The sequence below is a fragment of the Microtus oregoni genome, unplaced genomic scaffold (genome assembly GCF_018167655.1).
Source record: "Microtus oregoni isolate MIOR12 unplaced genomic scaffold, Mior012 000003F_ref0000135, whole genome shotgun sequence".
Classification (NCBI taxonomy): domain Eukaryota; kingdom Metazoa; phylum Chordata; class Mammalia; order Rodentia; family Cricetidae; genus Microtus; species Microtus oregoni.
In genome coordinates this window covers 26,266,023-26,293,790 of record NW_024543062.1, presented here as the reverse complement: position 1 = coordinate 26,293,790, position 27,768 = coordinate 26,266,023, and the positions used below count along the sequence as shown (strand labels likewise).

The window sequence follows — 27,768 nt, the reverse complement described above, 5'->3', positions numbered from 1 at the left end:
TACTGGATTAGGCAAAAGTACCTTAAAAGTACATTTGAGGAAACACAAGGCAGCTGTTCCATGAACAGCCTGGATCTGGGTTTCTAAACTGATGCCACCTCTCTCTCTCTCTCTCTCTCCCTTCCTTCTCTCTTTTCTTTCTTTTTTTGAATGGAGAATGATAGCTCTTTGATCATTTGTCAAATCAGGAAAAACAGCTCACCCAGTAAACCTATTCAAACGAAAGCACTAGAAAGGCCTGGGTACATACGTTCACTCGGGGACGGAATGGCAGCAGCTTGCCTTTATTTTAATTCTTAAGCCCCCATTATGGCAGGGGCGGAAGCAGACTCCCCATTTTCTGTATCGCACACACTCTAGCTGTCCAGGTTTCCACACCCACCACGGGATCGGTTCTTGTCATTCACCTCTCCAGGGCTTTGCCAAGCCTCCGCCCAGGTCGCGCCCGTCCACACTTTAGTTTTGACTCCGGGCGCCGCCTGGCGGCCGTTTCCGGAAGTGTCCTCCCAGCTTCGGGGTCCTGTCCGCAGCCAGCGCTGCCCAAGGATATGCCTGACTCCAGCGACAGCTGCCTTCGCCCCTCCCCGTGGCCGTTCGATCGAGCATTCTTAAGAAAGCGATGAAGGCGCTGCTGTGTGAGAGAACGTGGAGCCCTGCGTCTCACCCATCGCCTCGAGGATGGCGGCATCAGGCTGTCACCGGGCAGCCTCCGACCCGGAAGTGGCCGGCCGCGCTAGGTCCCCGTTGCCCAGCGCGGGCGCCGGGGGCGGAGCTCGGCACCGAGGGAGACCGGGTGGCGGCGACTCCGGCTCCGCGAGGTGGGGGCAGTCCGGGGCGCAGCCAGGCGGCCGCGATCTCCGCGGGACACGTTCCGCCGCGGCCCGAGGCGGCGACATGAGTGCCGCGGGGCTGCTGGCTCCCGCGCCCGCCCCTGCTGCAGCGCCGCCCGCCCCGGAGTACTACCCCGAGGACGACGAGGAGCTGGAGAGCGCCGAGGACGACGAGCGCAGCTGCCGGGGCCGCGAGTCCGACGAAGGTGAGGTCCGGGCTGCGATCGGGGCCCGGGGGCTATGGGGTAGGGGTCAGATGTCGCCAGAGCTCTCCAGAGCCAGGGCTTCCTGCTCGGTGTCTCAGATCTTCTCGGGATGTCATCCCTCGGAGTGCACTTGGGTCGGAGTGATGCCCAGCTTCTCTTCTCAAAACGCTTAACGCCCTGCCTCCACTTGGGGACCTGGAACTAGCCAGGTGTAAGTATTGATTTGTCTGGCAACTACACCAGCTTTGTGACCTCAAGGTGCCCAGCCTCTTGTTTGCCCACCTGATGCGGAGTCGTATGGAGTCCTCACTTCCTGGGTGGGTGTAAGGGTTAAATCCGCTTTGCCGCTGTGAAGCAGACGCAGGGGAGGTCGGGAGTTGTTTTCAGTCCCGAGTATTTTGCGTTTGCCTTCTTGCTTCCCAGAGCTCCACTTCTCAATCTGGACTTTGTGTGCTCTAGTGGCTAGTGTGAGGGACACCCAAAGAGATTGAGGAAGGAGCTGGCTAAGTGGAGGAGAGGCTAATAGGTGGAGAGGTGCGGAGGGGGAGGCGGGGCGGCCTCTGTATGAGTGGAGTATAGTATTCCGGCACAAAGTCGGGCCGTAAAAAGAAAAAAAGCTACTTCAGCTGTTCTCAAGGAGGATTGTCCTACTCATTCTAGTCTCTCTAGTGCCTAGGGATATAGCTGACTACCTCTTGACAGGACCTCTGTGAAAGTACCTCTCAAAAAAAAAAGCAACGTTTACAGAGCAGATTTTTTTTTTTTTTTTTTATTTTCGAGACAGGGTTTCTCCGTAGCTTTTGGTTCCTGTCCTGGAACTAGCTCTTGTAGACCAGGCTGGCCTCGAACTCACAGAGATCCGCCTGCCTCTGCTGGGATTAAAGGCGTGTGCCACCACCGCCCTTTTTACAGAACAGAATGTTGAAGGAACTGATTGCATTTGGTTTAACTCCGTTAAAAGGCAAGGCTTAACCGGGGATTTTGCAATGTGAGACGCTGCATTGCTTTTAATGACCACAAGGGGGTGCAGTGAAGACAAAATTGACTTCCTTCTTCGATGTAGGAGTTATTGGATTCAGCTATTTGCCTAAGACCAGTTTAAATTATTATTATTTATTAGTATATATAATATTATATATATGGACCAAGAGAAATGGCTCAGCCGTTTAGAGCGCTTGCTGATTCTTCAGAGGATCCAGGTTTTGATGGTTCATAACTGTCTATAACTCCAGCTCCAGGAAGGAGATCTAGTCCCTCCTGACCTCTGATCTTTGTGGGTTCCAGGCATGCAGGCAGTGTACCCACATGCAGACAAAGCACCCAGACATATAAAACGAAGTGAATATAATTGAAAATGTTTTTTCATTAATTTTTGTTTATGTGTATGTCTGTGTGCCTGAGTTTATGTGCACCACGTATGTACAGGTGCCCTTTGAAACCAGAAGAGGGCACCAGATCCCCTGAACCTGAAGTTACCAGACATTATAGACCATCTGGTGTGGGTGTTGGGAACCAATCCCATATCCTCTGCAAAGAACAGCTTCCAGCCCCTGTTTTTAAAAAATCTATTTTTGGCCATGCAAGGTTTTGGAACAATTTTTTTAAAAATTATCTTGCACCTCTCCCGTTTTTTTTTTTTTCATCTGTTAACTCTGAAAGCATTTCAGGTTTAGAACTGGATGTGTTGTGGGTACGGCCTCCTTTTTATTGTGTGTCTCTAATGTGTGGCGGGTGAGCACGTGCATGCCCCATCCTCTCTCACTGAACTACGCACTCTGCCGCTCTGTGGCCTTCATCAGGACTGCCGATCCCGTGCGCCTCTCCTCTTTACTGACTGTATGGCATATAAAAGCAGATTCTCAGCATAAATCCAAGATAGAAAAGACCTCTTCTTTTTTGCTTTAAGCATATTTAATATATTTGTTTTTGCTAGTAGGTTCATGCAGACCCACGCTGGGTAGAAGTTTGTTATTCTCCCAGGTGCCCACTAATTACGCTGTCGTGATACCAGTTGTGTGACTTGTGATCTCAGCTGTCGCTTCTTCCCTTATTTCGTACAGACACCGAGGACGCTAGTGAGACAGACCTGGCAAAGCACGATGAGGAAGACTACGTGGAGATGAAGGAACAGTGAGTCTGGCTTTGTGCCTTTTCTCTGGAGTCTCCGATTCTGACCCTAGTGCTCGCAAAGCTCTCATTTTCCTGCAGTTTCCCCTCTGACCGCGTCTGGGAGTCTCCTGTTGTGAGGCCAGCAAGAGCTGTGCTGGAGAGGGTGGAGTGAGGGCAGTGAGGCCATTGCAGGCTGATGTGGAAACGGGTGCCCAGAGACATGGGCATCTTGCAGGTCCCTAGTCCCGTTGCACACTGTAGGAAATGCTAGGTATTCTGAGTGTCCTGAGATTCAGGGAAGCTGGGATCGGAGCAGCCTGCTGACCCCTTCCTGCTGTCTGCTATTTGCTCTCACAGCCTCACCCAAGCCTTCCTTTGTCTTCAGCCACAGTCACATGTACCCAGAGAAACCAAAGTCCTGCTTGTTTTTTGATGGAGTGGGGGAATGATTTTAGGACCAGCCTAGCCCCCGGCTCACAGGGTGCTGGGACTAACATTGTGCACCACTACGCCTGGCCTTGCTTTTTATTTATTTATTTATTTATTTACTTTTTTTTTTTGGACAAGGAAAACATATCACCAACCACCAACAAGAAACAAAACCCAGAGTCTTGCCATGTTGCCATACTGGTCCCAAACTTGGGTTCCAGTGTAGCTGGGACTGCAGCTGCGTCCCCTGTACTGCTCCAGCCTTTGTCTGTGTCAGGTGGGCGGGAGGATAGGACGTGTCAGACGATGTAGGGTCTCACTCGGCAGTTCAGGATTCTCTGGGAATCATTGTCACCGAGGGTGCCGGCAACTCCTTACAGTCCTCCTGCTACACACTCCTGAGTGCTGGGTTGCAGCTTCTGAGGCAGCACACAGGTTACATAAGTGATTCACACGCGTGTTCTCAGTTGCACCCGGGAACTCTCCCTGGCTTTTCTCTTGTGCCCACTTTTCATGGGGAGTCTGCCTGTTTGAAATGCATTGTCTCAGACTCTTCCTGGGACGGGATCACGACGGATCTGGTGTCCTCCCTTCCCCTTTCTGCATTCTGCAAGCCTTCTGTTTAGAGGACTCAGTGGCAGGAATTGGCTACTACCTCTATGTGGCGGGACTTGATGCCCTGGGTCCCACAGACTTCTCAGACCCCATCTGGGCGTCTGCTCCTCTCTAGTCCTGGTCAGGTTTCAGAAACAGCTCCCCCCACCCAAAAAAAAGATCCATTTATTTATTTATTTATTTATTTATTTATTTAGTATTGGTGTTTTGTCTGCACGTTCTGTGTACCACATTTGCAATACCCTCAGAAGAGGGTGTTGGATCCCTGGAGCTGGAGTTTCAGACTATTGTTAGCTGCCATGTTGGGGCAAGAACTGAACCTGGGTCCTCTGGCAGAGCAGCCAGTTCTCTTAACCTCTGAGCCATTGTGATGAGAACTGGGTGCTTTCCGTCACGGTGAACAGGAGCTGCACAGAAGTGTTGTCAGAAAGAGGGGCCTGGGAGGGGGCTCCTGAGCCTCTCCCTGTTCTGAAAAGAGGGGCCTGAGAGGGGGCTCCTGAGCCTCTCCCTGTTCTGAAAAGAGGGGCCTGGGAGGGGGCTCCTGAGCCTCTCTCTGTTCTGAAAAGAGGGGCCTGAGAGGGGGCTCCTGAGCCTCTCTCTGTTCTGAAAAGAGGTGTTTCATCGTCAGCCTTTTTGAGGAGTGGAAAGGTCTTGGTGAAGGACATTCTTTGAGGCCTTTGTTATTGCTATTGTCACTGAGAAACTGGGGGTGTTTTCCATGTAGAAGCAAAATTATTGCCCCCAGGTGGATACACCTGGAATTCACAGCTCATGTGTATAGTCACCCATAGTCCCTCGGCGTGAGCAATGAGAAGACGGCCATTGCTCAGTGTGTCTTGTGCTCTTGCCCAGCCAGGGCTGAAGAGCTTCCTGCACTGAGCCTGAGTTAGCTTTGTGTTTCTGATCCTGGAAATGCAGTGGGTTTACGGCGACCCAAGGGTTGGTGGTTATACATTGTGCTGTTTGCAGGGGAGGTGCACTGAGGGCGGCTCCTTGTTCTAACATCCACGAGCCTTTCAAAAATTACATTTTCATGTGTGTGTGTTTTGTGCCTTGAGAGGGTTATGCCGCGCTGTACTGTGGCAGTCGGAGGACAACTTGCAGGAGTTGGTTCTCTCCTTCCACTGTGTTGGTCCCAGGACTAGAACTCAGGTCTGGTGGCAAGTGCTCTTAGCCTCTGAGCCATCTCCTCAGTCCCTTTTTTTTTTCATTTATAATTTATTGTAGGGTTGTGTAGGTATGGTTGATACTGAAGTTGTGTTTAACCTCATTTTCTGCATCTTAAGTTCCAGAGAGTAGAATGTCTTCCGATCTTTTTGTTCTCTTGATTAACCCTTCATGTAGACACGTGTTAATGCCAGCACTCTCACTTTTGCATGGTTCGAACTGCTTCTTGGGATTGTACACCCTGCAGGTGTCCAGGGGCGTGTCTCTTTGTGACTCCCCTTCTCTGCCTGAAGAGCACTTGGGGTACACCCAGGGCAGCCTGGTCTGCCAGTACTGAGCCAGAGCTGAATTCTTCCTCTCTTCCAGGATGTATCAGGACAAACTGGCGTCTTTGAAGAGGCAGCTGCAGCAGCTACAGGAAGGTAGGTGTGGGGCTGCCCTGCTCCTCCACAGTGCCCTGGGCACAAGTCCTTGGAGTTTATGTCTGTCTGGGAGCATGAGTGATGGTGGAGTCTGGCTTGTGTTAGCCCTCTGGTATGTGTTCTGCTGTCTCTTGTCACAAACGTGAGTTTTTACTTTTATATTTCACCATTTTTAGTATGGAACAAATTCTTGAGCTGAAGTTTCCCTTGGGTCCTCGGCACCATGTCTAAGATAGACTTTGTATTTTTAAGAGGAGGTTGTGGACCAACAGGATGGTTCAGTGAGCAAAGGAGCTGCCATCAAGCCTCATGGCATGATGATGGTGTCCACAGTTCACACGGTGGGAGGAGAGAATGCCGGAAGGTGTCCTGACCTCCAGGTACACACGCAGACGTGCACGTTCACGGAAAAACATTTTTAAGCAATAAGGACCTCATTATGAAAGGAGCCAAGTTTTCCTCCTTCCTAAGCCAATCCACGCTTCACCATGCTGTTCTCTTCTCTTGGTAAATTATAAGTGGCCATGTCTTGGAAGTACAGTGACGGTTAAAGAAAGGCTTAGCAGCCTGAGACTGAGAACCGGCTCCTCAAGTTCTATGACAAGCTTGCAACCCAGTGTCACTGCTCTCAAAGGAATGTGACTTTGGGGCATGTCCCATCTCTTGTTTCATCTACCAAGTGAGGAAAGAAGGGCCCGGAACAGAGCATTGGCCGTAGTGTGAATCCAAACAGGTTAGTTGTCGTCTCTGCAGCACACTGTAGGGTCCCTGTCAGCGCAACTGCTCTTCCTGCCAGGAGCCGTGCTCCTTCCTGTGCCGGGTACCATGCCAACAAGTGCTTCCTACAGATGGGAGCTCATGACAGCTGCCTTGGGGAGAAATGAACAAGCAGAGGTTTCAGGGTTTGTACCTGCACCGACTGACTGCCACGGGCCACATGACTAAGTCTCATAGAACTGATTAAAATTAACAATCTGCTTCCTCAGTTGTATTGATTGAGTTTGAGTGCTGAAGTAGCCCCCACATAGCTACTGGCCACTGTATTGGACATTGCAAAGGCAGGGTTTTTCGCCATTACAGAAAGGCTTCCCGGATAGTGATGACCAGAGATTTCTGTCCCACCTGGTTCAGCCCCCGGTCAGTCCCAAAGAAACACACAGAGGTCTACATTAATTATAAACTGGTTGGCCTATTAGCTCAGGCTTCTTATTAACCCTTATAACTTACATTAACCATAATCTGTGTTACCTGTGTTAGCCATGTGGCTTGGTACCTTTTATCAGTGAGGCCTTCTCATCTTGCTTCCTCTGTGTCTGGTGATGACAGCAGACTGAGCCTTTCCTCTTCCCAGAATTCTCCTGTTCTGGTTTCTCCGCCTATACTTCCTACCTGGCTTCTGGCCAATCAGTATTTTATTAAAGCAATACAAGTGACTGTCTTTACAGGGTCCCATAGCAGGATAGCCTTGACATAGACTTCACTGTAAGGGAATGGCCCTTCTCCAGGAGAGGGAGGCCCATTGTCTTAGACTGTAGAACCCCGTGATCAGTGCCATCTGGGTGTCTGTGCCCTTCTCCTGGCCTCACTCCCCCACCCCGGCTGGTCTGATGGGGCTCCATGTGGTCTCTGGTCTTGTCTGCTGTGCGTCTCTTCTCTGGTACGGCTCTCTAGGCCTGCTCCGGATGCTAAAGAGTGACTTAGGTGTGGGCATAGCGGGCTGATTTTCTGAGTCACTCTGTGCCTTGTGACTGCCCCATCAGGTACATTACAGGAATATCAGAAGAGGATGAAGAAGCTGGATCAGCAGTATAGAGAGAGGATCCGAAACGCAGGTAGGCCTCCAGTGTGTACACAGTACCGCCTGCCTTCTGCTCGCTCATGCTCATAGAGCGCAGAGCTGTTCTCTAGATAGAACACACCCAAGTCTTCACTGGGGCAGAGGAGAGGGGATGGACGAGTGTGCCAGAGTTGTTTACCTACCTATCCTCTAGGAATCTAGGTGCCGGGGCTGCTCCTTGCTTGGTGCACTTGGTGGCATATTGGGCAACCTGAGTTGCTGGTGTGGAAGAGGTTGTAGTTCATTGTGCCTGTGGTTTCTTCTGTGCCTGAGAAGGGGACTGCCATCTTGTCATGGCCTCCATGTGTTTCAAGCACTTGCTGGCATGGAATGTATGCCCTCAGTCCGCTCCACATCGTGTTTGCTCGGGTGTTTGACATCTGTGCACACTGGTACTTGGAGCATAGTGTCCATGGCTTTAGGAAACTCTCCATGTCATTGGCCAAGGAGCCCCATCTACAGAAAATCAGTGAACAGTAGAAGTTAAAGAACCATACGGTAGTTCCTGTGCCCACGGCTCCCTGGGCTGGAGTGACTTCCGGGATGAGTGGTTTCTTTGCCTTGAGTGCTTTTTGTCAGACACAATGCCTGGGCTCATCGTCTGAGTTCTGGAAGTCTGAAGCTCCAGGGGGTATGAGTGAATGTGCTTTCCACAGGGAAATGGGTCTTCAGGATTTGAGGCCTGCCAAGGAGAACACGGAACTTGCGATACCCAGAAGTTTCTGGTCTATCCATGGTCTATTCATAGCCCATACTGACCCAGAAAAGATGGGAGTCACAGATACCTTTTGTTTCAGATGCTGGCTTTATCAAAGCATACCACCTCCTGGTGGAGGCTGCCGGGCCGTATGAGGGTCTCTAGAGGAACAGAGTCTCTACACAGAGGGGGATTTATTACAGTGGCTTAGGGCTGTGATCCAGCTAGTCTAACAGTGCCTGTCTCCCTGTGGAAGGTCTGAGAATCCGGCACTGTTGGAGCTGGTTGTCTCAGCCGGTTCAGTGTATGCAGTGAGGGCATGGACTGCCAGAGACCTGGAGGGCAGGCAGGCAAAGAGAGCAAGCTTCCTTCTTCCATGTCCTTTGTACAGGCTGCCACCAAAAGGTGTGGCCCAGATTAAAGGTGGATCTTCTCACTTCAAATGATTTAAAAGAAAATTTTCTCACAGGTATACCCAGTCACTTAGGTTTTATTTAATTCTGGATATAGTCAAGCTGACAACCAAGAATAGCCATTCCATAGGTAAACAGTTAATAACTGTCTGATGCACAGTAGGACTAAGGAAGCAGAGAGTAGGGCTTGATGAATTTGGGTCTGTCAGGGAAGGCCTCAAAATTAAGCCCCAACTGAGCCCAGCCCCTTGTCCTCTGGAGGCATGCTGTCCACCCTGAAAGCTTCCATAAGGTCTCTGTCTCTGAGGTGGCCGTGTTTTATCTCACTGGACTGTCCTGCTGGTTGGGCCTGAAGGAGGACAGCTTTGCATTTTGTCGGTAGAAGCGCTTGAGACTCAGTGAATCCTGATAGCCTTATCTAGAGGGATGGTGGCTGGGCGACTCTAACTGCCCTTTCCTCTCTTGCAGAGCTCTTCCTCCAGCTGGAAGTAAGTACCCCGGGAGCGTTTGGGTCTGCAGGCTCCTTCTGAGGCTATGGTTTGACTCTTGATCTGCCAGCCTCTCCTTCTGTCAACAAGTATTGGGTTTGGAACACCTCACCAGTGTCTGCTTGAGGAAGGGATGCTGGTCTGCTCATGAGTATTGTGCGCTCCCTCCTGACCACACGGGGTTGGGATGTCACCCCTCACTGTTTGTTGTTTTCTTATTTAAAATCTAACTTGTATACGTGCGCATCAGTGAGTGAATACCATGTATGTGGGTGCCTCTGGAGCCAGAAGGGGGTGCTGGGGTCACAGGCAGTTGTGAGCCACCCAACATGGGTGCTGAGAACCAAACTCAAGTCCTTTGGAAGAGCAGCAAGCATCCTCTCTCCAACCGTCTCTCCAGCCCACAGCCTGTCTGCAGGCCTCTGTCTCACACTGTGACCATTGAGGTGTCTCAGGGCCATGTTGCCTGGTGATTTGCTAGCACCCCCGCCCCCAGCCCAGTCGCTGAGTTGGCCCCACAGATCCGTCCTACGCTGGGACTTCACTGGGCCTGGGACTTCACTGGGCCTGGAGCAAGATGGAGTTAACGTTTCCTTTCATGTCACAGGCAGCTGCGTGCCGTGGTGCTGAGACGAGGGCCTAGAGGGTTAGAAGGGCCTAGAGGGTGTAAGGGGTGCTTTTCGGTTTGTCAGGTTCACATTACTTGGAAGACATTTTCACTAAAATTAGTTCGGCGCACACAGTTGCAGCCAGGCATAGCGTGTTCTCCAGCCTACAGTCATCACCCAGGACACTGGTGAGATTTCACAAGTAGGCTTTTAGGCAGTTTTGTTTTTTATTTTATTAATAGCTTAATTTTGATGCTTGAGTACTTGAAGGGTCATGCGCCTAATGAATGGTCTGTAGTTGCTTTTGTTCTTAGGGATCAAACATAATAGCACGCTGTCTGGCTTTAATATTATATAATTCTAAATGCAGAAACTTCATCTGGAGTGGGCTGTTTTCACTTGAAATTGTGTCCTTCCTAGAGGGACCCCCTTGCTAGCTTGTAGAGACTCAAGTTCTGTTTTGATGCTAAAGCGGGGAGAAGGGGGACCCGGGTGGCAGTGCAGTACCTTGGAGTGAGCACTGCTACATGGCTGGGTTTGGGGCACCTTTTGGAATTGTCCCCGAGACCCCTGGTTCCACAGGTCAGTGTGGGTGACTGAGGTCTCAGGCTTGGTCAGCCACCCCAGCCCCATTTTCCTCTGGTCAGACCGAACAGGTGGAAAGGAATTATATCAAAGAGAAGAAGGCGGCTGTGAAGGAGTTTGAAGACAAGAAGGTGGAGCTGAAGGAGAACCTGATCGCCGAGCTCGAGGAGAAGAAGAAGATGATCGAGAACGAGAAGCTCACGATGGAGCTGACAGGAGGTAAGGAGCCCTGGGCCTGGGCTGCCTCAGTCCTTCCCCGCCTCACGGCCCCGCCTCCACGGCAGGTCTACTGTTGGAGAGCAGGGTTCCTGACCCAGTCAGCATTTCACCTCCACCCTGAACCAGATGGGGACTTGGTCGGTCAAGCTGCTTAGCTTCCCCCTGTAGAGGGTCAGGTGCCACCTCATCTCACGACTGCCTTTGGGTGTCTGCGCATGACAGGCAGGCCACGTGCAGGCTGTTGAGTAGCAGTTGCAGGCTGTGCCTTGTCAGCTGCCATTTGTGTCTCTCATTTCCAGTTTCTCACCAGAACCACCTGGAGATCGCCCTGGTTACTACAGGAAGGTGGCTTTGTGTGTCTGTCCTGTGAGCTCAGCCTGCGTGTGATTCCTTCAGGAATCTCCTAAGTGTCTAGAGCAGACTTCAAGACTAGTTTCCTTCTTAGTCACCTGGGGTTTAGTTGTCACCGGGGAATTTAGCAGGTTACAGACAGGTCTCGGGGGAACTGTGGTGACACCCGTTCCCGTCTGCAGATGGGAATTTAGCAGGTTACAGACAGGTCTCGGGGGAACTGTGGTAACACCCGTTCCCGTCTGCAGACTGGTGAATCACAGGAGCCAGCCACTTTAGAGCTTGGCAAGGACTTTGTTACAAGTCAGCGCTGAGTTTGTCACCTGGCTACATAGGTGGCGTGCTCTTCTGCATACCCTGAAACTTAATCTTCACACTGTCCAGAAGGTTCTGGGGCTCTGGGAGAGCCAGATTTAACAGGGCTCTGTAGGACTTGCGAGTTTTGTGGAAATCCTTGGCCGACTTTGGATCAGAAAGCAGGCAGTTAGAGCTGGTGTGCCCCTCTGTTCTGTGCTCTGAACCAGCTTAGCACCCTGTCCACACACAGTGACTCCTCCACAGGTCCCCCAGTGGGTGCTGGAGTAGCACCCTGTCCACACACAGTGACCCCCTCCACAGGTCCCCAAGTGGGTGCTGGAGTAGTGCCTGGGGCTGTGCTGCTTACCCTGTTCAGTGCTCTTTCTCTTGGGCTGCACATGGTGCCACCCTCTCGGGTACCAACCTCCCCACCTGTTTTTGACCCGCATGCCGTTTTCTTGATGGTGGTTGTGACTGCTTTGATGCTTCATGGCTCTCTGCTGGAGGCCCCGCTGTTCCCGAGGCTCCATTGGCCTAGTGGGACATCCTGTCCCTGTATAACTGCTCCCGCTCCCGGCAGGTAAGGGCGTGCTCACCTTACCTATGCTTTGGTGTCCTAGTTACTGACAAGCAGTGGGCTCTGCTCAGGTAGTTTTATAGCCAGCCTCTGAACTGAGACAGAAGCAGAAAAGACAAATAAAGGCTAGGAAATCATTTGTAATGCAATAAAGCAGATAGCAGAAGCATTTAAAGCCGCCTGTGGACATAAAGGTACTGACGTCCTTCCTTAAGCCATTCAGGACCTTGGTGTGGAGAGCGTTGCCAAGGTAATGATGGAGGGCGGAGGAAAGGCACCCAAGCTAGAAGGATAATGGGCCTTCCCCAGATGGTGCTGCCCTGGTGTTAGATGAAGGCCTGATTTCCTTCTAACTGACTGACTTGCTTCGCCTCTGAGGATTGATGCCAAGATACACCGCCTCCAGCTCCGTCCAGAGAGGAGGTGTCTGCAAATTGCCTTTTCTGCTTCAACCTGGATATTTCTCTTAAAAAGTAAATGAGAAGTTGCTGAGAAAGACCATAAGAAGCAGGTGTCTCAGGCCAACTGCTCTGTCTGAGCATGGTCGCCTAGGGACTGGGATCTGGGAGTGCAGAAGGCACTCCGCATCCTCAGCCTTCCGGGACACCAGGCTCTGACTGTATTTGCAGTGCTGTGGACTTGCGGTGCTGTGCTGTGGAGGTGAAGCTGCACCTGGCCAGCCGCCTGCTGTAGGTGCAGTCACCTAAAGGGCTGCTGGGGGTCCCACTCCCAGGGCCTGCCCATGCCCTGCTGGGCCCTTTGGTGGTAGGGAGCTTGTAGGCAGAGCGCACTGGATGTGACCCTTTGAGCTAAGGCCAGGCCGTACGTGAGCATCAGGTGCCTTATCTTTTTCCTTTTTTTTAAAATATGTGTTTATTTATTATGTATACAATATTCTGTCTGTGTGTATGCCTGCAAGCCAGAAGAGGGCACCAGACCTCATTACAGATGGTTGTGAGCCACCATGTGGTTGCTGGGAAGTGAACTCAGGATCTCTGGAAGAGCAGTCAGTGCTCTTAACCTCTGAGCCATCTCTCCTGCCCCCTCTTTTTCCTTTTTTTAAGACTTATTTGTGCATGTGTGTATGTGTACTTGTATGTGCACATGCTCACGCCACATGTTTGCAGTTGCCCCCAGAGCCTGGAGGAGGGCACCAGATGCTTTGGAGCTGGAACTGTGGGCCGTTGTGATTGTCGGACATGGGGCTAGAAGTCGGGTCCTCTGCAGGAGCAGGCACTCTTAACCACTGGGCCACCTCTAGCCCAGGCTTAAACATTTTTAATCTGCCTTTCTTCTCATTAGTCAGCTACCCTGTTGCCGCTTGGCTTTTTGTTCTTGGGCACTTTCTCGTGTTCCTTCTAACCCTCAAGCCCTTGTTGGCAGCCACTCATTCATGATCTCAGGAAAAGCTGTGGATTTGATGAGGAATACTGGCTTTGTAGTTGGTGCTGTGAGTAATCATCACGTCAAGGTAGAGATCTGTTGCCTCCTGTGAGGCCTGGATGGTCTCTCTGCAGGCTCTCATGCTGAGGAGAGCCCTGCTCTGTCACAGGCCTCTTCCTGTGGGGACTGTCTTGCCTGGTGAGGAGGATGCACTGTCTGGAGGGTTCACTGGCCCAGGGCAGACACCTGCTTGCTTTAGATGTTGTTTGTAAGTGGCAGCACTGACTCAGAAGTGCCTCACCAGCCCCAACTCCCCAGAGGAGCTGGTAAACTCAAGCCATGTTCTCCTAATTTCATTAGCCTGGCTCTTTCCATACCGTCAAGTCAGGGCAGAGAGACTGCTGGCTGATCTGCCCTGGTGGCGTTTGTATTTGGATAGTTCCCAGGTGACTGAGTTGCCACACCTCCCAGGTTTAAGGTGAGGTAAAGATGTAACAGGCTCGTTTAATGGTTGTGCGAGGCAGCACCTAATGTTGCCATGAAAGGGGCTTTGGAAGCCAGGGCAAAGCTGTGCAGAAAGATAGCTGCAGGGGGCGGGGGGGACGACGACGAGGGCACCTGACCTGGTGGGTGGGCTGCATCTATCATGGGCAACATTGGCCTCTTCATTCCCACCGTGGTTTGGCTTCCAAACACCTAATGTTGATCCGCATTCCCTGCTTCCCTCCATTGTGGTCACCTCTGCAGCAATGGCTTGTGACAGCAAGGGCAAGCCTGCCAACCTCTGGAGATGGCAATGACTGTGCTTTAGTGGGGCCTCCCTGGCTGCTGCAAGCCTCGAGTGAAGTGTATGTTTCAGATCACTGCAGCTCAGTTTTTTCCAATAGCTAAACAAATTATAATTATTTTCACCTCAAGAATTGGGGTCAAACCCAGGGCCTTACTCACGCGAGGCGAGTGCTCTGCCACTGGGTTACATCCCTCACCAACTGAGCCATCTCACCGGCCTTATTTACCATTTTCCTATGGTGAAAACGTTAGAACAATCTTAGGTTCCAGTGGCTGTTTTGAAACACTCGGTATTCTATAGTTAATTCCAGTCAATGCCGTGCAGTAGGACCCAGAACTCACTGCTGGACTTCATAGTGACATGCCTGTCTCCCTCCTCCTTCCTCTCCCCCCTCCCCTGTCAGCCCACTCTTTCTGCTTCTGCTTCTTTGGGGTCAGCTTGCTCCCTTAGACTCCACTTAGGAGGAAGACAGGTGAAGTATGCTAATGGAGGTGGGACAGGAGGTGAGGCAGCCTAGGGAGCGCAGAACAAAAGGCAGTGCCTGTTGTAGTCATCCTTATGTCAGGAGTCCCTCAGGGGCTCTAGACTCCTCCTAGCACCCGCTCTGTCTTCTGCCTTCCCTCTGAGGCAGGCCCAGCACTGCCTGGGCTTCCCGTGTCCAGCAGGGTTCCTAGCAAGTGGATGGGGAAGGAACTAGACTGTTGAAGGCAGGTAGGAGACGGTTTGGAGAGGCCTGTGGCTTGTCCAGTGGGATGCTAGGTAGTCCCTCTCCCCCATGGAAGCTAGGGAGCCTTCCAACACAAGGCAGTTGGATTGGGTATTTGGAGGTCCACACATGACTGAAACATGTTGACCTGCTCAGGTGTCTTCTCCAGTGTTGTCACACTCCAGATATTCACCTCTGGGAGTTTGAGATTTTTAAAACATTTTTAATGATTTGTTTATTTTTATTTTACATATATTGGTGTCTTGCCTACATGCATATCTGTGTAAGGGTGTCAGATGCCCTGGAACTGGAGTTATAGACAGTTGTGATTTGCCATATGGGTGCTGGGAATTGAACTTTGGTCCTTTGGAAGAACAGCCAGTGCTCAGCCATCTCTCCAGCCCTGGGAGTTTGAATTATTTATTTATTTATTTGTTTATTTATTTATTGGTGCCCATATTGAGCTCTCGGGCTCGTTGGCCAAACTCGCAGGAGCTGATCTGTGATGCGCGTGTGTAGCAGCTCCTGCTGGCGCGAGAAACAGAACTGAGGCAGCCTTAGACTTAGGTGGCCAGGCTAGCCCATCCCTGTGGGAGAGCAGATCAGTGTGACTGCGCTGGGGGAGGAGAGATTGCCTCATGTGGAGTGGGTTCACTGTGTGGGTCATGACCTTAGCAGGCTAGAAAGGCTAAGACGAAAGAAAGCTGGGAAGAGACCTTGTGGGGTCAGTGGCCTTTAAAAGGGCCTTCTGTGCCCACGAGCAGCACCCAGCCTCTGGGATCCTGAGCGTCCTGCCAGTCTCGTAGCCTATGACTGGGTTCTCAGCTTGAGGGAAAAGAGGAAGAGCCCCTTAGGTTTTGAGGGAGCCGGAAGAAGGCTGCATCAGCCATAATGTTGGGGTCTTGGCCTAGGGTGTACCTAACTTAGCTAGCCTAAGCACGTAAGCATAGAGCCTGCAGTCTGAGCTGGCGTCTGGCTGGCTGGGTTGTGTGTAGACAAAGCAGGCCCAGTCACATGGCTGTGATGGGGTGGCGTGGGGACTGACACTCTTGCCCTACAGGGACTCCAGCTGGCTTCGGGGCAGTTGGATAGATTCACCCATTTCCGTTCTTGCCACAGATTCTATGGAGGTGAAACCCATCATGACCAGAAAACTGCGGAGGCGACCAAATGATCCTGTCCCCATTCCAGACAAGAGGAGAAAACCGGCTCCCGATATCCATTCGTGCCGAGCTTGAATCATAGCAGATCCTTTATTTGTTTGCTAGTGTCTGTAGGGCCGTCATCCCACAAGTAGTGATACTGGATGGGAAAGCACATGTGAGATATTTACCCACAGGTTGGGTTAGCCATTTTGCACAAGAGTCTTCAACTATTGCTTTTTGTGGGAGAGATTTCCAGAAAATGGTTATGTGGAAAGATACTCTGTTGGAAATAACTTGGTTTTAGCATTCCTTTCCAGGTAGGGGCAACTTACAATGAGATGTGTAAATTAAGGACAGACTGCCTGCCATGGTCCTAGATACTACCTCTGCATTAGAGGATTGCAGACTGCCGTGGTCCACCAGTCACCTGCCTCCACACTAGTGGGCTGTGGGCTGCCGTGGTCTACCAGTCACCTGCCTCCACACTAGTGGGCTGTGGGCTGCCGTGGTCTACCAGTCACCTGCCTCCACACTAGTGGGCTGTGGGCTGCCGTGGTCTACCAGTCACCTGCCTCCACACTAGTGGGCTGTGGGCTGCCGTGATCTATCAGTTACCTTCCTCTACACTAGTGGGCTGTGGAATGCCGTGGTCTACCAGTCACCTGCCTCCACACTAGTGGGCTGTGGGCTGTACCAAAAGTAGGTAAGATATTTTTGGAAAGAAACTGTATAGCCATAGATATAACCAGTGGCAGCTGTTCTGTCCCTGTTGAAATTAAATGTAGCTGTTTGTCCAGAGTGGGTCTGTAATTCATGCGCCACCAGCAGAGGGCACCCTCTGGGTCCCTTTACCTTCACAGCATGATTTAAATCACTATGAGGCTAGACTTTCCCTGTATGTCTGGAAGCCTTCAAATCTGGGGCAGAAGTGTTTTCTAAACTGAGGTGAAATTGTCACCTTACTGCCCTGGTTCTCTAATGGACAACTTCCCTTCCCTTCAGAGCAGTTTATGTGGTGGGGGCATTGAGTTCTACGCCCAGTGACCATGACATTTAGCATGAGAGTTAACTCTTTAAAGGCAAGTTCTTACCTTAAAAACAGCATAGTCCCAAAGTGTCAGGAGCATGTGTGCCTCTGTCTCCTTGGAAGCCATGCCTTTCCATCATGTTCCTTTAACTCTTCGCACCTCAGCTAAACTATCTGTTAACAGATGAGCAGATCATGGAGGATCTAAGGACATTGAACAAGGTACAGTTGGCTGATTTGATGTATTGAAAAGCTCACACTTCCTGTGTCACTTTGTTCCCCTGTCACTTGTTAAAGTCACCATGACATCTCTGACACTTTAAGTTGCTTCTAAAATGATTTCCTCTGAGACTTTTTTGTTGTTCTTCCTACAGCTTAAGTCACCCAAGAGACCAGGTGAGTGCTTGATGACATCGCCGGTCTTTGTGTCCTGTCGCTGGAAGAGTGGATGTGGGATTCTCAGGAGAAAATTGCTCATTGTTTGCCTGCGAGAAATCATGAAAAGCAACAGGAATCATAAACATGCCTCTCCCATGTTCTTCTTTTAAAAGCCCACTGTATTAGTTCGTCTTTTCCTTAGTGTTTATTATAAAGGAGGCATCTAATTGGCTGTTGAAGGTTCTCTTTGTAAGCATCAGGCATTAAGTTCAGGCCCACGCTCAGTTCTGAACGTGAAACCATAGGAATATTCAGTGTCTCGCACTTTCTGGAGCTCAGTCTCCAGCATTACCAGCCCAGCGATGATCTGGTCCTGGTGAGGCCCCCAGGCTGCTCCTAGCACTCATTAGTAGACTGGGCAGAGGCCCTTGAGACGTTCAAGAGTTTTTGAGTGAGCTGTGCTGATTTGTTGTCCACACTAAGTCTAGATCAGTGTGGTGACCTTCTGGCAATGAGAGACTACCAGATTGCAGGTGCTTATGCAATCAACACCAGGGGTCCCTGTGAATGGTCAGTGACCTCAATGGCCACTGTACCCAACCCAGCACAGCAACTGCCTCTAAATACAGTTTTAGGGCTTGCTGGTCAGTATTGTTGCCCCGCTTTGCCCCACTCTGGTGGTGTCAGTTACTGCCTGCCATTGTTGGGCTCATCATCTTGGTGTCTCTGGTTCCTGCAGCTTCCCCATCCTCTCCTGAACACTTGCCTGCCACACCTGCAGAGTCTCCAGCCCAGAGATTTGAGGCTCGGATAGAAGACGGCAAACTGTACTATGATAAAAGATGGTGAGTTGTGAGGAGCGTGGAATGTGGACTACTCAGAGTAGTCTCAGAAGAGCTCTTCAGAGGCGTCGGTTGTGCTAGCTGCTACATTGTCCCAGTAGTTTCTCAACTTACGTTTTCATGTATTTGGTTAATTCTTTGGTGGTGTTGGGGCTCAAACCAACGTGCTGGGACTCTGGCCCAGATTCCGAGTATTCAGTGAGATTCCATTTGAGGACTGTGAGTGACCAGCTGGTGGATCCCTCCAGGGGAGGTCACTGAGAGCAGTATTTTCCCCAAGTGTGTCCTGTGGATTCTGGCCTCCTCCCCCAAAACCAAACAAACAACCACATTGTCTCCATGCTAGAGTTTGCCGGCTGTGTCCCTGCCCAGCCCTGATGGGTGTGTCTGTTCTGTTCCTCTTCTGTGTGCTGACTGTCCCTGCAGAGCCCTGACAGTGTGTGTCTGCTCTGCCCTCTTCTGTGTGCTGACTGTCCCTGCAGAGCCCTGACAGTGTGTGTCTGCTCTTCTGTGTGCTGACTGTCCCTGTCTAGCTATGACAGTGTGTGTCTGCTCTGCCCCTCTTCTCTGTGCTCCAGGTTGCAGGAGAAAGGATTTTGTGGTCTCACCAGGTCAGGGAAAGGTCTTGCTATCTAATTTAAGTAGGCTCCCTTCTCAAAGCTCCAGGTTTCTCAAGTTAGATGCTTTTTATTTGGTAGCTGTGCTCTTTTCTTGGACATTATTCCAGCTTTCAGGGTGTTCCAGGAAGTGTAGTTGGGAAATGACATCCTAAAACATAGCTCATTTAGATGGAAGGCTATTTGAAGCATTCAGATTGCCTGTGACTTTCATTGGAAACAGTTGAAGTGAACTGGGGAAGCTCATACATTATTCATCCAACAAACACTGTTTAGACCTCCTAGGTATTAACTTGCCATTAATTCTGCCATCTTTTCAAAGATCTTCAGTGTTTCTGTGCAGACAGGCACCATAGGTAGACATGGCTATACCCTGACTTTCTATTGGCTGTATGGAGGAGGCATGGGCCACTAGAGGGCTTCTGTCGTTACCATTTATAATGGCCTTGTGATAACTCGTTTCGTTCAGTGTTTTTATTTAGCCAAAAGTTGGCAAATGAGAATGCTGGTGTGCTCTTGTGATTTAGCGTTGGTCACATTCAGGCCATTACCTCACTGTCTGCAGTGGTCCTAGGACCCCAGATGCCAAAATCGTGATGCTCAGTTCTCTGCACAAAGCTGTAGTGTGCAGACAAAAACTAATCCTGGGCCTGGCAATGGGCTAAGCAGGTCAGAGTGCCCATTCAAGCCGAGTGGCCTAGTTTCGTCCCTGACACCCGCACTGGAAGATGAGAATCAACTTCTAAAGTTGTCCTCTGACCTCCTCATATGAACCTTGGCTGTATCAACTGTAATACAAATGTTGTATAGATGTGCCGTGTTGTTTAATCGTCAGATCCCAGCGTTAATGTCACTGTGACATGTGGGACTTACTTACCAAGGCTCATGTTAATACGGATATATCCCCCTGCTTGCCCCCCAAATACTTTGTTTGTGCAGTTTGCTAAATCCAGACAGTGGAGCCTTCCATGCAGACTGTTCTGTCAAAAAAGTCAAGTCAGCCTGCAGGTTGTCTCCACCTGCTTTAGTGCCTGTCAGCTGTAGCAGTGACTGCTGCCCTCACAGGCGGCTCTTCTCTGGCCTTCTTCCAGACAGTGTAGTACAGTGTGCTGCCACTATGTGGCAGGCCCTAGCTGCTCAGCACTAGGGGCAAAGTGAGGTAAAAAATGTTTGTAATAATGACAACCAAAAAACCCTGTCTCGAAAAACCAAAGAAAAAAAAAAAACAAACAAAAAAAATAACCTTTAAAGCTCAGGCCACAAGAAGAGCGCCTCCTGGGAGTGGCAGGCTTTATGATTCTCCGGATCTGGAGTCTTCCAGGCAGTGGGATATTTCAGAGTGTGCTCATTTGGTAACTGAGGCCTCCTCTACCTTTCTGAATTTGGTTCTGTGACTATGAGGCATGTCTCGAGGAGGAAAATGTAGTAAAAAGAGGGGCCCATAGCGGCTGGTGTCTGGTACTCTTAGCACAGGGGTCTGAGGTGTCAGAACTTCTCACCATCTTCCTCATGTCAGCGAAACAAGTCCAGAAACAGTGTCTTCTGAACACACTCACCTTTTTGATGAATTTCGAAGTTGTTTATTGTGCTGTTAAACACATTTCAGAAATGGCATTTCCTTTCTGGGTTTAGCGCTGTTCCTCTTTAGTTTCTGAAGTCAGAGCTTCTTTTGAGGCACTGGTGACTGGTTCTGCCCTGCCCTGACCTTATTACAAGTCTTGGGAGTCCCACCTGAGGTCTCGCCTGCCCAGAACCAGCCTGTCACTCCACCAGGCCCCAGGTGTTCTGTTCCTTTGTCTCTGAAAGCTTCCTTTGTTGTTCTTCCTTCTCCTGCAGACACGGCCCTTGGCTAAGAGAGTTTCTCAGTGCTGGGCATCCCTTCCAGAGGTGGGGTGTTTCCTGGGGGCTGTAGTGACATCAGCAGTATAGAGTTGGGCAGGGCGCCATCTTGGCATGGTCCGGCTGCATCCCTGACTTCGCCTTGGTCCCCTGCTTTTATGTCATTTAGCTTGTGCTATCAGTTTGCCTTATGTTTTGATTTAGACTAATGGCCCCTCACAGAAGACACTCTGAAAAGAGCCGAGATTTTAAAATAGCTAGCTGAAGGCGCTGCAGGGTATGTGCGCTTTTTCTCTCTCCCTCTCCCATCTCTCCTTCCCTCTCTCCTTTCCCCCTCGCCCTCTACTCCCTTCTACACCGCCATGTAGAGCCGCTAATGTGACCAGAGATGGCCTCACTCCTTGCCGAGAGATTGGACCCCCTGGCTGTGAGCTGACCCCAGGGCCTACAGGGCCTGCTCCCAGCCCCTTGAGCCTCTGGAGCTGTGATGTGGGTCAGGTTTTATCAAATGAAGTTAATTTTATTATGTTGATATTAGGAGTCCCTATAGTACATAGAATTCAGTTGCTTCTCCCCACTCCATATACCTCCTTTGGACCAACCAAAAAGTAACCATCCAGGTTTGCTGGGGCAGCACTGAAAGACCCAGAGCTAAGGTCTTACCTAGGGTCCCATGTCAGAATTCCCATTAGTGATAAGTCAGGCTGGCATGCAGGCCTCAGTTTCAGGGCTTAAAGTGTTTTGTCTGGCAGCTGAACTGCAGCTTACCCAATGGGTTAATGAGAGGAGAAGCACATTTTTACTAATTTTCTTGTACTGGTGTAGCTTTAACATTTTTTTTTCTGAATATACTTTGAATTCTTAGAATTAAAAGATAAATTTGTATTAAGGTTGCCCTTATTTGTTGCTTTTTTTCTTTAAAAAGAAAACTTATTTGAACACTAATTTCTAAGGACTTTTTGAAGACTTTAATAGAATTCAAAGAATTTAATCAATTTGATATCCACATTCCCTAAGGCTGCTATGGGGTGTGTGAGATTGAGGGACAGTTGTTTTAAGAACCTGCCACTTGGGGAAGCAAGCTGGCCAGCTGTGCTGTGGAACAGCCAAGGGTTGAGGTGGACACTGTGACCTCCCATGTGGTAGGAGATCAGGTGCTGGTCAGGTGGCTGGCTTTTCCTGATGTGAGGAGCAAAGTTCATGAGGACTGTTGGGATGTCTTCCAGAGCCAGCCATTTTAACAGACCGCCGTGGTCTGTTGTCTCTGTCCTTGTTTCCCAGGTACCATGGCTCATAGGGCATGTCACCCACTTTCTTGCATAAAGACATGCGCTTCTTGCAGCGGGGAGATCATAGTCAGTGCAGTGTGACCACGAGGACCTGCGTCTGGATCCCAGCACCCATGTAAAGGCTGGGCATGGTGGCGCGGCCCTGTCATTGTGGTGCTGGGGAGGCAGCAACAGAAGGACCCATGGAGTTCATGTGACGGCCAGTCTAGCAGAATTAGAGAGTTCCAGGGTTAGTTCCATCTTGTCTCAAATAAAAAATGATTGAGGACACCAGTGTTGACCTCTGGCCAGACATGCAAGTGCGCGCGCGCGCACACACACACACACACACACTTGTTTATTGTAGAGAAGTAAAAGCTGTGCAATAAAAATAATAACATAATTTATATTTTATAGATTTTATTTAATGGAAGTTTACCCAGCTTTTCTTTGTGTGTCTAATACACATGTAAGGACATGTTTTATTACCAATGCTGTACCATCGTGGATATCATGTTTCCGCTCAGCTCCATACTGTGCTCTTCCAGGCTGGTGTCACCTGTGCATTCCCTTAGATCTTTGTTGATGACTGGCCAGCGGTGTTCATTCGTGTCTCTAGCTCCATAGTGACTCGGTCCCCTTAGAAGCTCCTTGAGTCCCACTTTCCCTCTTTTGAAGGCTGTCAATGACTGGGAATGCTGACTCTGGGGCTGCAGAGAAACCAAGGCAAATGTGTGTTGCCATGGATAGTTGGCCTCCCTCCTCCTGCTGTGCGGTGCACGCTGTGGACCTGGTGACAGCCCCGTGTAGCATAATGAGGCATCTCTGGCCAGTGACAGCAGCATGAACACTTGGCTCTCAGCCGGTCTCCTGCCGCGGTCACTTCTGATCTGCACCCTTCCAGTGTTCTTCTCAGGGAGTGCATTGACTTGGAAGCCTCAGAGCTCAGCTCTCAAGTAGGGCAGAGAGTGCTTAGAGCGTGGCTGGAGCCAGCTCCGGGTGGAGCCTGTATTTGGGCAGTAATTCTGCCATTGTTCCCATGAAATGGTCTGCTTCTTTCCCCAAAGATACACCAGCAAGGTGTGGTGCCCAGCCTGGGGCTCATGCTTTGCAGCAGTTCATAGGAGCCTGAGGGCTTCTCTGCCAGATTTGTGTAGCCAGAGTGAGCCAGTTGTACTTTCTTCCTGCTGTGCCACTTGGGCTTTGGCCTGGCTCCCTCTTCATCCTAGTGCCACCTGCTGCTCCCCCTCACAACCTTCCTGGCCGTTCCAGCCAGAGTGGGCCAAGGCGGAAGCCCTTTGCTGCTGCTCGCGTGGGGACCGTGAGCGCTGCCTGCTCAGTGTTTGCACCATAGGGTAGCACTGAGAGAGCAGCGACCTTGTAACTTGTCCACCAACTCCACGCGTGGTCAATGGTAAACACTGCAGGTGTCTCATGAGTCCTTTTTTAGTGCATGGCTAAAATAAGGACAGAATGCAAAGTTTCTTCTTGCCGATGACGTAATTGGACAAAAGTCAGTCACCAGACCCTTGTGTGTGTTTGGAGCAGCCAGTTAGGGTGTGAGGCCAGAAAGTGCAACAAAATTGGCATATACTCCTAATAAAGAAGGAAATTATAGCTGGGCATGCTGGCTTTACTTAAGCCTGTAATCCAGCTACTATGGGAGCCTGAGTGAAGCACTTGCCTAGGGAGTCAGCTCCATGGTGGAGCACTTGCCTAGGGAGTCAGCTCCATGGTGGAGGATTTGCCTAGGGAGTCAGCTCCATGGTGGAGGATTTGCCTAGGGAGTCAGCTCCATGGTGGAGGATTTGCCTAGGGAGTCAGCTCCATGGTGGAGCACTTGCCTAGGAAGTCAGCTCCATGGTGGAGGATTTGCCTAGGGAGTCAGCTCCATGGTGGAGCACTTGCCTAGGGAGTCAGCTCCATGGTGGAGGATTTGCCTTGGGATTCAGATTCGTGGTGGAGCACTTGCCTAGGTTTCAGTAGGTCCCGGATTCAGCCTTCCACTGAGGGAAAGCAGATTACAAGGCTCTCCAACCTTCCCTGACCAAACCTTTTGTTTCCCTTCACAGGGGGCTAAGGTAAGTGTTGGCTCCACAAGAGTGGAGGCTTCTAGTCTAAGGTGGAAAGGAAGTTTGTCTGCCTGCTGGAGCGAGGGTTTCTGTCACTGTGCTGTTTGGTTTTTCTACCCCTTCCTGATTTTTTTCTTTTTTGTGTCCTGTTTTTGACAGGTACCACAAGAGCCAAGCCATCTACCTAGAGTCAAAGGACAACCAGAAACTGAGCTGTGTGATCAGTTCAGTGGGAGCCAATGAGGTAGGGATCAGATTTCTTCCCCCTGCTCTGAGGAAGTGTGGAAAATTTGAAAGACCCAACACAAAGCCCCACCCGAAAGCCCTGTGGAGTCCTGTCTCGTGTGGGTTGGGTCAGTGGTGTCAGGGGAAACTACCCACACACAGAGTCGCCCCGATCCCTTGTGCCTGCCTGAGCCAGTCCTGCAGCTCCACGTGCTGTGGTGGCTACGATGTGTTCCTGGGCAGCTATGGTTTGGGAGCCATTGAGCTGACAGCCCCAGGGGAGAGCAGAAGGCAGGGGCACTGGCACCTGGTGCCCTGGCGTGGCTGTGTGCTGACCAAGGCGTGGTCTCTGGGGAGGACTCAAGCGTGTTTCATTGTTTATTTAGAACTTCCTCTCCTGCATACCAGAGACTTGTTTCTTCTCTGAGGCTTAGTGCGGCACTGGACACAGGCCCAGCACCCAAGAAGCGCTCAGTGAGTGGGTGCTCATATTGCCCGCTGTATCTCCCGACTGTTTTCAGTCTGACATGCTCTGCTGTGCCTCTGGAGCGCAAGCTGCCAGGCCTGCCTCTCGGAGCATTTCCTGCAGGATTAGGTCTGCTCAGTGTGCTGCCCCAGGATGCTGGGCTTGCCCTGGGGCTCCCTCTGGCCCTTCATTAGGAAGGTGTCAGCAGTGTCTCACTTACGCCATTAGAAGTTTTAAAAAGTCCGGAACTTGTAACTGCATTGGCCTGATCTTTTCTCAGCCCGCAAATGTCTGCAGAGCAGTCGATTTCTCTGTGTCTCCCTCTGTAATGATTTGTGCCAGTGCCCGGGATATCTATTGAGACTGGATTAGGAAATAACTTCAGCCCCTGGTTCTCTCAGCCCTCTGAATCGAAAATGCCCACATACGTGACCAGTTTGCAAAATGATAGTTTGCTTGGAAGTTGGGGACAGCCCCATTCTTCCCTAGGCGGAGAACCAGAGTGGGGGTCAACCGGAAAGACATGGCGATCCCCAGCCAAAAGGCCCTGTGACTGTATGGTGGGCTGCTCTGCAGAGCACACAGGACTCTCCAGGACTTAGTGACGACCATCACATTCTCTCAGAATGTGCCAGTGAGGGCTGGTGAGCAAATGAGGTGTCTCTCAAAGGGCTGAAGCCTCAGGGCATCAGAATTCTGCCTGGTGACGGAGGGGCAGCCCTCAGTCCTTGGGAGTCCGCTGGGTTTTCCGATGCATCATCCTGTAACTCTAGAGCTGCTTGGCCTTCATAGGCACGTTAGGCTGCTAAGCCGGAGGGTGGGTGATGCCTGGCTCAGCACGCTTGGGGTTGGTTTTCTGTTTACAATGGTTGTGCAGGAGGCTCAGCTTCGTGCAGGGTCTTTGTGGTGTGTTACAACATACAGTTTTAAGCTGTATGATCTTACATCTTTCTGTCACTCAGTAATCACACTAGACATGAAGCAGGACTGAGAGGAAACCTACAGCCTGAGCCTGGTTTGCAGAGAACTCTGCAGAGTCTGGCGGGGGGGACTTTGGGTCAGACCTTCTTCAGGCCATTTAATTATCAAAGTGACGGAGAGCCAGTGAGGGGAAAGAGGTATTGGGAGGCAAAGCACCCCATAATACACCCCACAGGGCTGTGAGTGAGGCATCCCGTAATACACCCCACAGGGCTGTGAGTGAAGCACCCCATAATACACCCTACGAGGGTGGCCAAGGAGCTGGTGAGGTAGGAGGTCCTTTCTCAGCTCTAGCAAAGTGTGTGTGTGTGTGGGGGGGGTGTTGTTGGACCAGGGGAAATATTTTTAAATTGGTTTGAAAAGCTGTACTCCTGAGTGCATGTCTTTTGGATGTTGAAAACCACGATCACCAAGTCCGAGTCCTGGTGAGTAAGGCAGACATGGAGCAAACTGTCAGAGCCGTGTGGGTGCTGGCTGTGCCTGCACAGCGGTCAGGCTCCAGGAGCTGCCCGGAAGCCCTGCTGCTTAGAGGGCCCTTCAGCAGATGTTCCCTGCCCACACCAGGCCCTCAGAAGTCCCTGTCTCACTCGCCCATTCCCTCTCGTGTCCCCACAGATCTGGGTGAGGAAGACCAGTGACAGTACCAAGATGAGGATCTATCTGGGCCAGCTGCAGCGTGGGCTCTTCGTGATCCGCCGGCGGTCAGCGGCTTGACCTTTCTACACACTTCCTCTCCCCTGACCCTTTTTCTGGAGTGGTTTTTATTTTTGTTTTGTTTTCTTCTAATAGAAAACTCTTAACTTACCGGGACTAGCTGCTTGGCCTGGAACATGGAGAGCGCTGTGGGATCTTCAAGGCACTCACATGGCCGGCCACTTCCATCTCTGTACCGTTCTTTCCTGCCTCGGCTTCTTCCAGATCAGTCACCAGAGACTTACTCTCAGGAGTATGGGGGTTTCACCCACTTTCTTTTATTTTTATTTTATTTTTTTTGTTTATACTTGATCCTTTTTTTTTTTAACCCTCTTTTGAGTTTGAAGGGGAGCTCTTTTTAATAAGTATCTTGAGGTCTTTCTCCCATGAAGAGCAGCGAATGTGTTTTCCTGTGTGATCTGATTGGTGGATTGTGTGCCTGCTTCCCTTGTTAGGCCCGGAAGTGTGGGATAGGAGAGTTCTCTCGGCTCTGCCGTCTCCGAGAAATAAATGAGTGTAGCATCTCATTTGCCTTGTGCTTCTCACTGGCCTAGCGGCTGGAGCTTCCGTCTTCACGCTGGAGACTGCATCCAGTGGGCGGGGCTAGGAGAGGGGCCATTGCATGTTCCTAGCACGCTGGAGTCTGGATGTTCTTGAATGCACATGATTTATTTAGACATGCCTGTCCTTGCTCAGGGTGGAAGAAGTGGTCATTTCAGAAATTTCCATTTGTAATTCCTCTCTCCCAGTGGCTAGAAGATCATGTGCCCTGCTGTGGTCTGGGTCTTCTCTGCTAGTTGGGGTGACAAGGTGGGTATTGCAGTACCCAGTCTGTTTTTGCTGGATCTGCCCCAAAACCCCAACCTCTCCTGAGATTTTGCCCATGTTGGTAACAAGGAGAGCTCTGTCGTGCTGCAGCCACCAAATCTGTGTGCTTTTTCTTGAGCACTCCCAATGAAGGCTCCCGTCATGGCCTCTTTTCCTCCCTGGCCTCCCTGGCCCTTCCGTTGGAAAAATGACTAGCAGGGCAGTGGGTTCTTTGTGCTCTAACTGCCACCGTTCCCATGTAAAGAAGTGGGTTCGAGCAACTGTTCCCATCTCTGTGGACTCCAGTCGGCTGTCCACATTTCAGAATCCCTCCCTCCCCCAACCCCGGAGATGGGGTTTCTCTGTGTAGCCTTGACTGTCCTGGGAACAACTCCGGAGACCAGGCTGGCCTCAAATCTGCCTGCCTCTGCCTCTTGAATTCTGGGATTAAAGGCATGCGCCACCACTGCCTGGCTTTTAGAAATTTTTACAAATAATTTGTTTTGTTCTTAGCCCCTTGGATTCCATTCATGTTGCCTCTTGATGTGGATGGCCACAGTGGTGGCTCTGACTCGGAGGAAAGACTGTACAAACAGACGTATTGTTTTCATTTGTATCCATTGTCTCTCATTGGAATTTTTAAGAAACCATGATAAATGATGATGTTTATTAATTAAAA

The 27,768-nt window shown here is 50.7% G+C and overlaps 1 protein-coding gene across 2 annotated transcripts; it reads left to right on the top strand.

Moving 5' to 3' along the window:
* The first annotated feature begins 747 nt into the window (after positions 1-747).
* Suds3 (SDS3 homolog, SIN3A corepressor complex component) lies at positions 748-27,768 on the top strand. Of its 2 annotated transcripts, XM_041648531.1 has the most exons (13): positions 748-1,036; positions 3,097-3,166; positions 5,723-5,778; positions 7,539-7,610; positions 9,194-9,213; positions 10,469-10,625; positions 15,849-15,944; positions 17,062-17,123; positions 17,276-17,297; positions 18,019-18,124; positions 24,077-24,161; positions 26,205-26,290; positions 26,379-27,768. In XM_041648531.1, the coding sequence occupies exons 1-13, from the start codon at positions 895-897 to the stop codon at positions 26,401-26,403; spliced, it is 999 nt and encodes a 332-aa protein (XP_041504465.1). In that variant the 5' UTR covers positions 748-894; the 3' UTR covers positions 26,404-27,768. The 2 variants fall into 2 exon arrangements, with proteins under 2 accessions (XP_041504465.1, XP_041504466.1); XM_041648532.1 differs by lacking the exon at positions 7,539-7,610.

Bases quoted from the DNA above. Each gene is read 5' to 3' on its own strand.
- Suds3 (XM_041648531.1), top strand. From the start codon at position 895: ATGAGTGCCGCGGGGCTGCTGGCTCCCGCGCCCGCCCCTGCTGCAGCG. The intron at 17,124-17,275 runs GTACAGTTGGCT...TTCTTCCTACAG, and splicing joins ATCTAAGGACATTGAACAAG to CTTAAGTCACCCAAGAGACC. The intron at 24,162-26,204 runs GTAGGGATCAGA...GTGTCCCCACAG, and splicing joins GTTCAGTGGGAGCCAATGAG to ATCTGGGTGAGGAAGACCAG.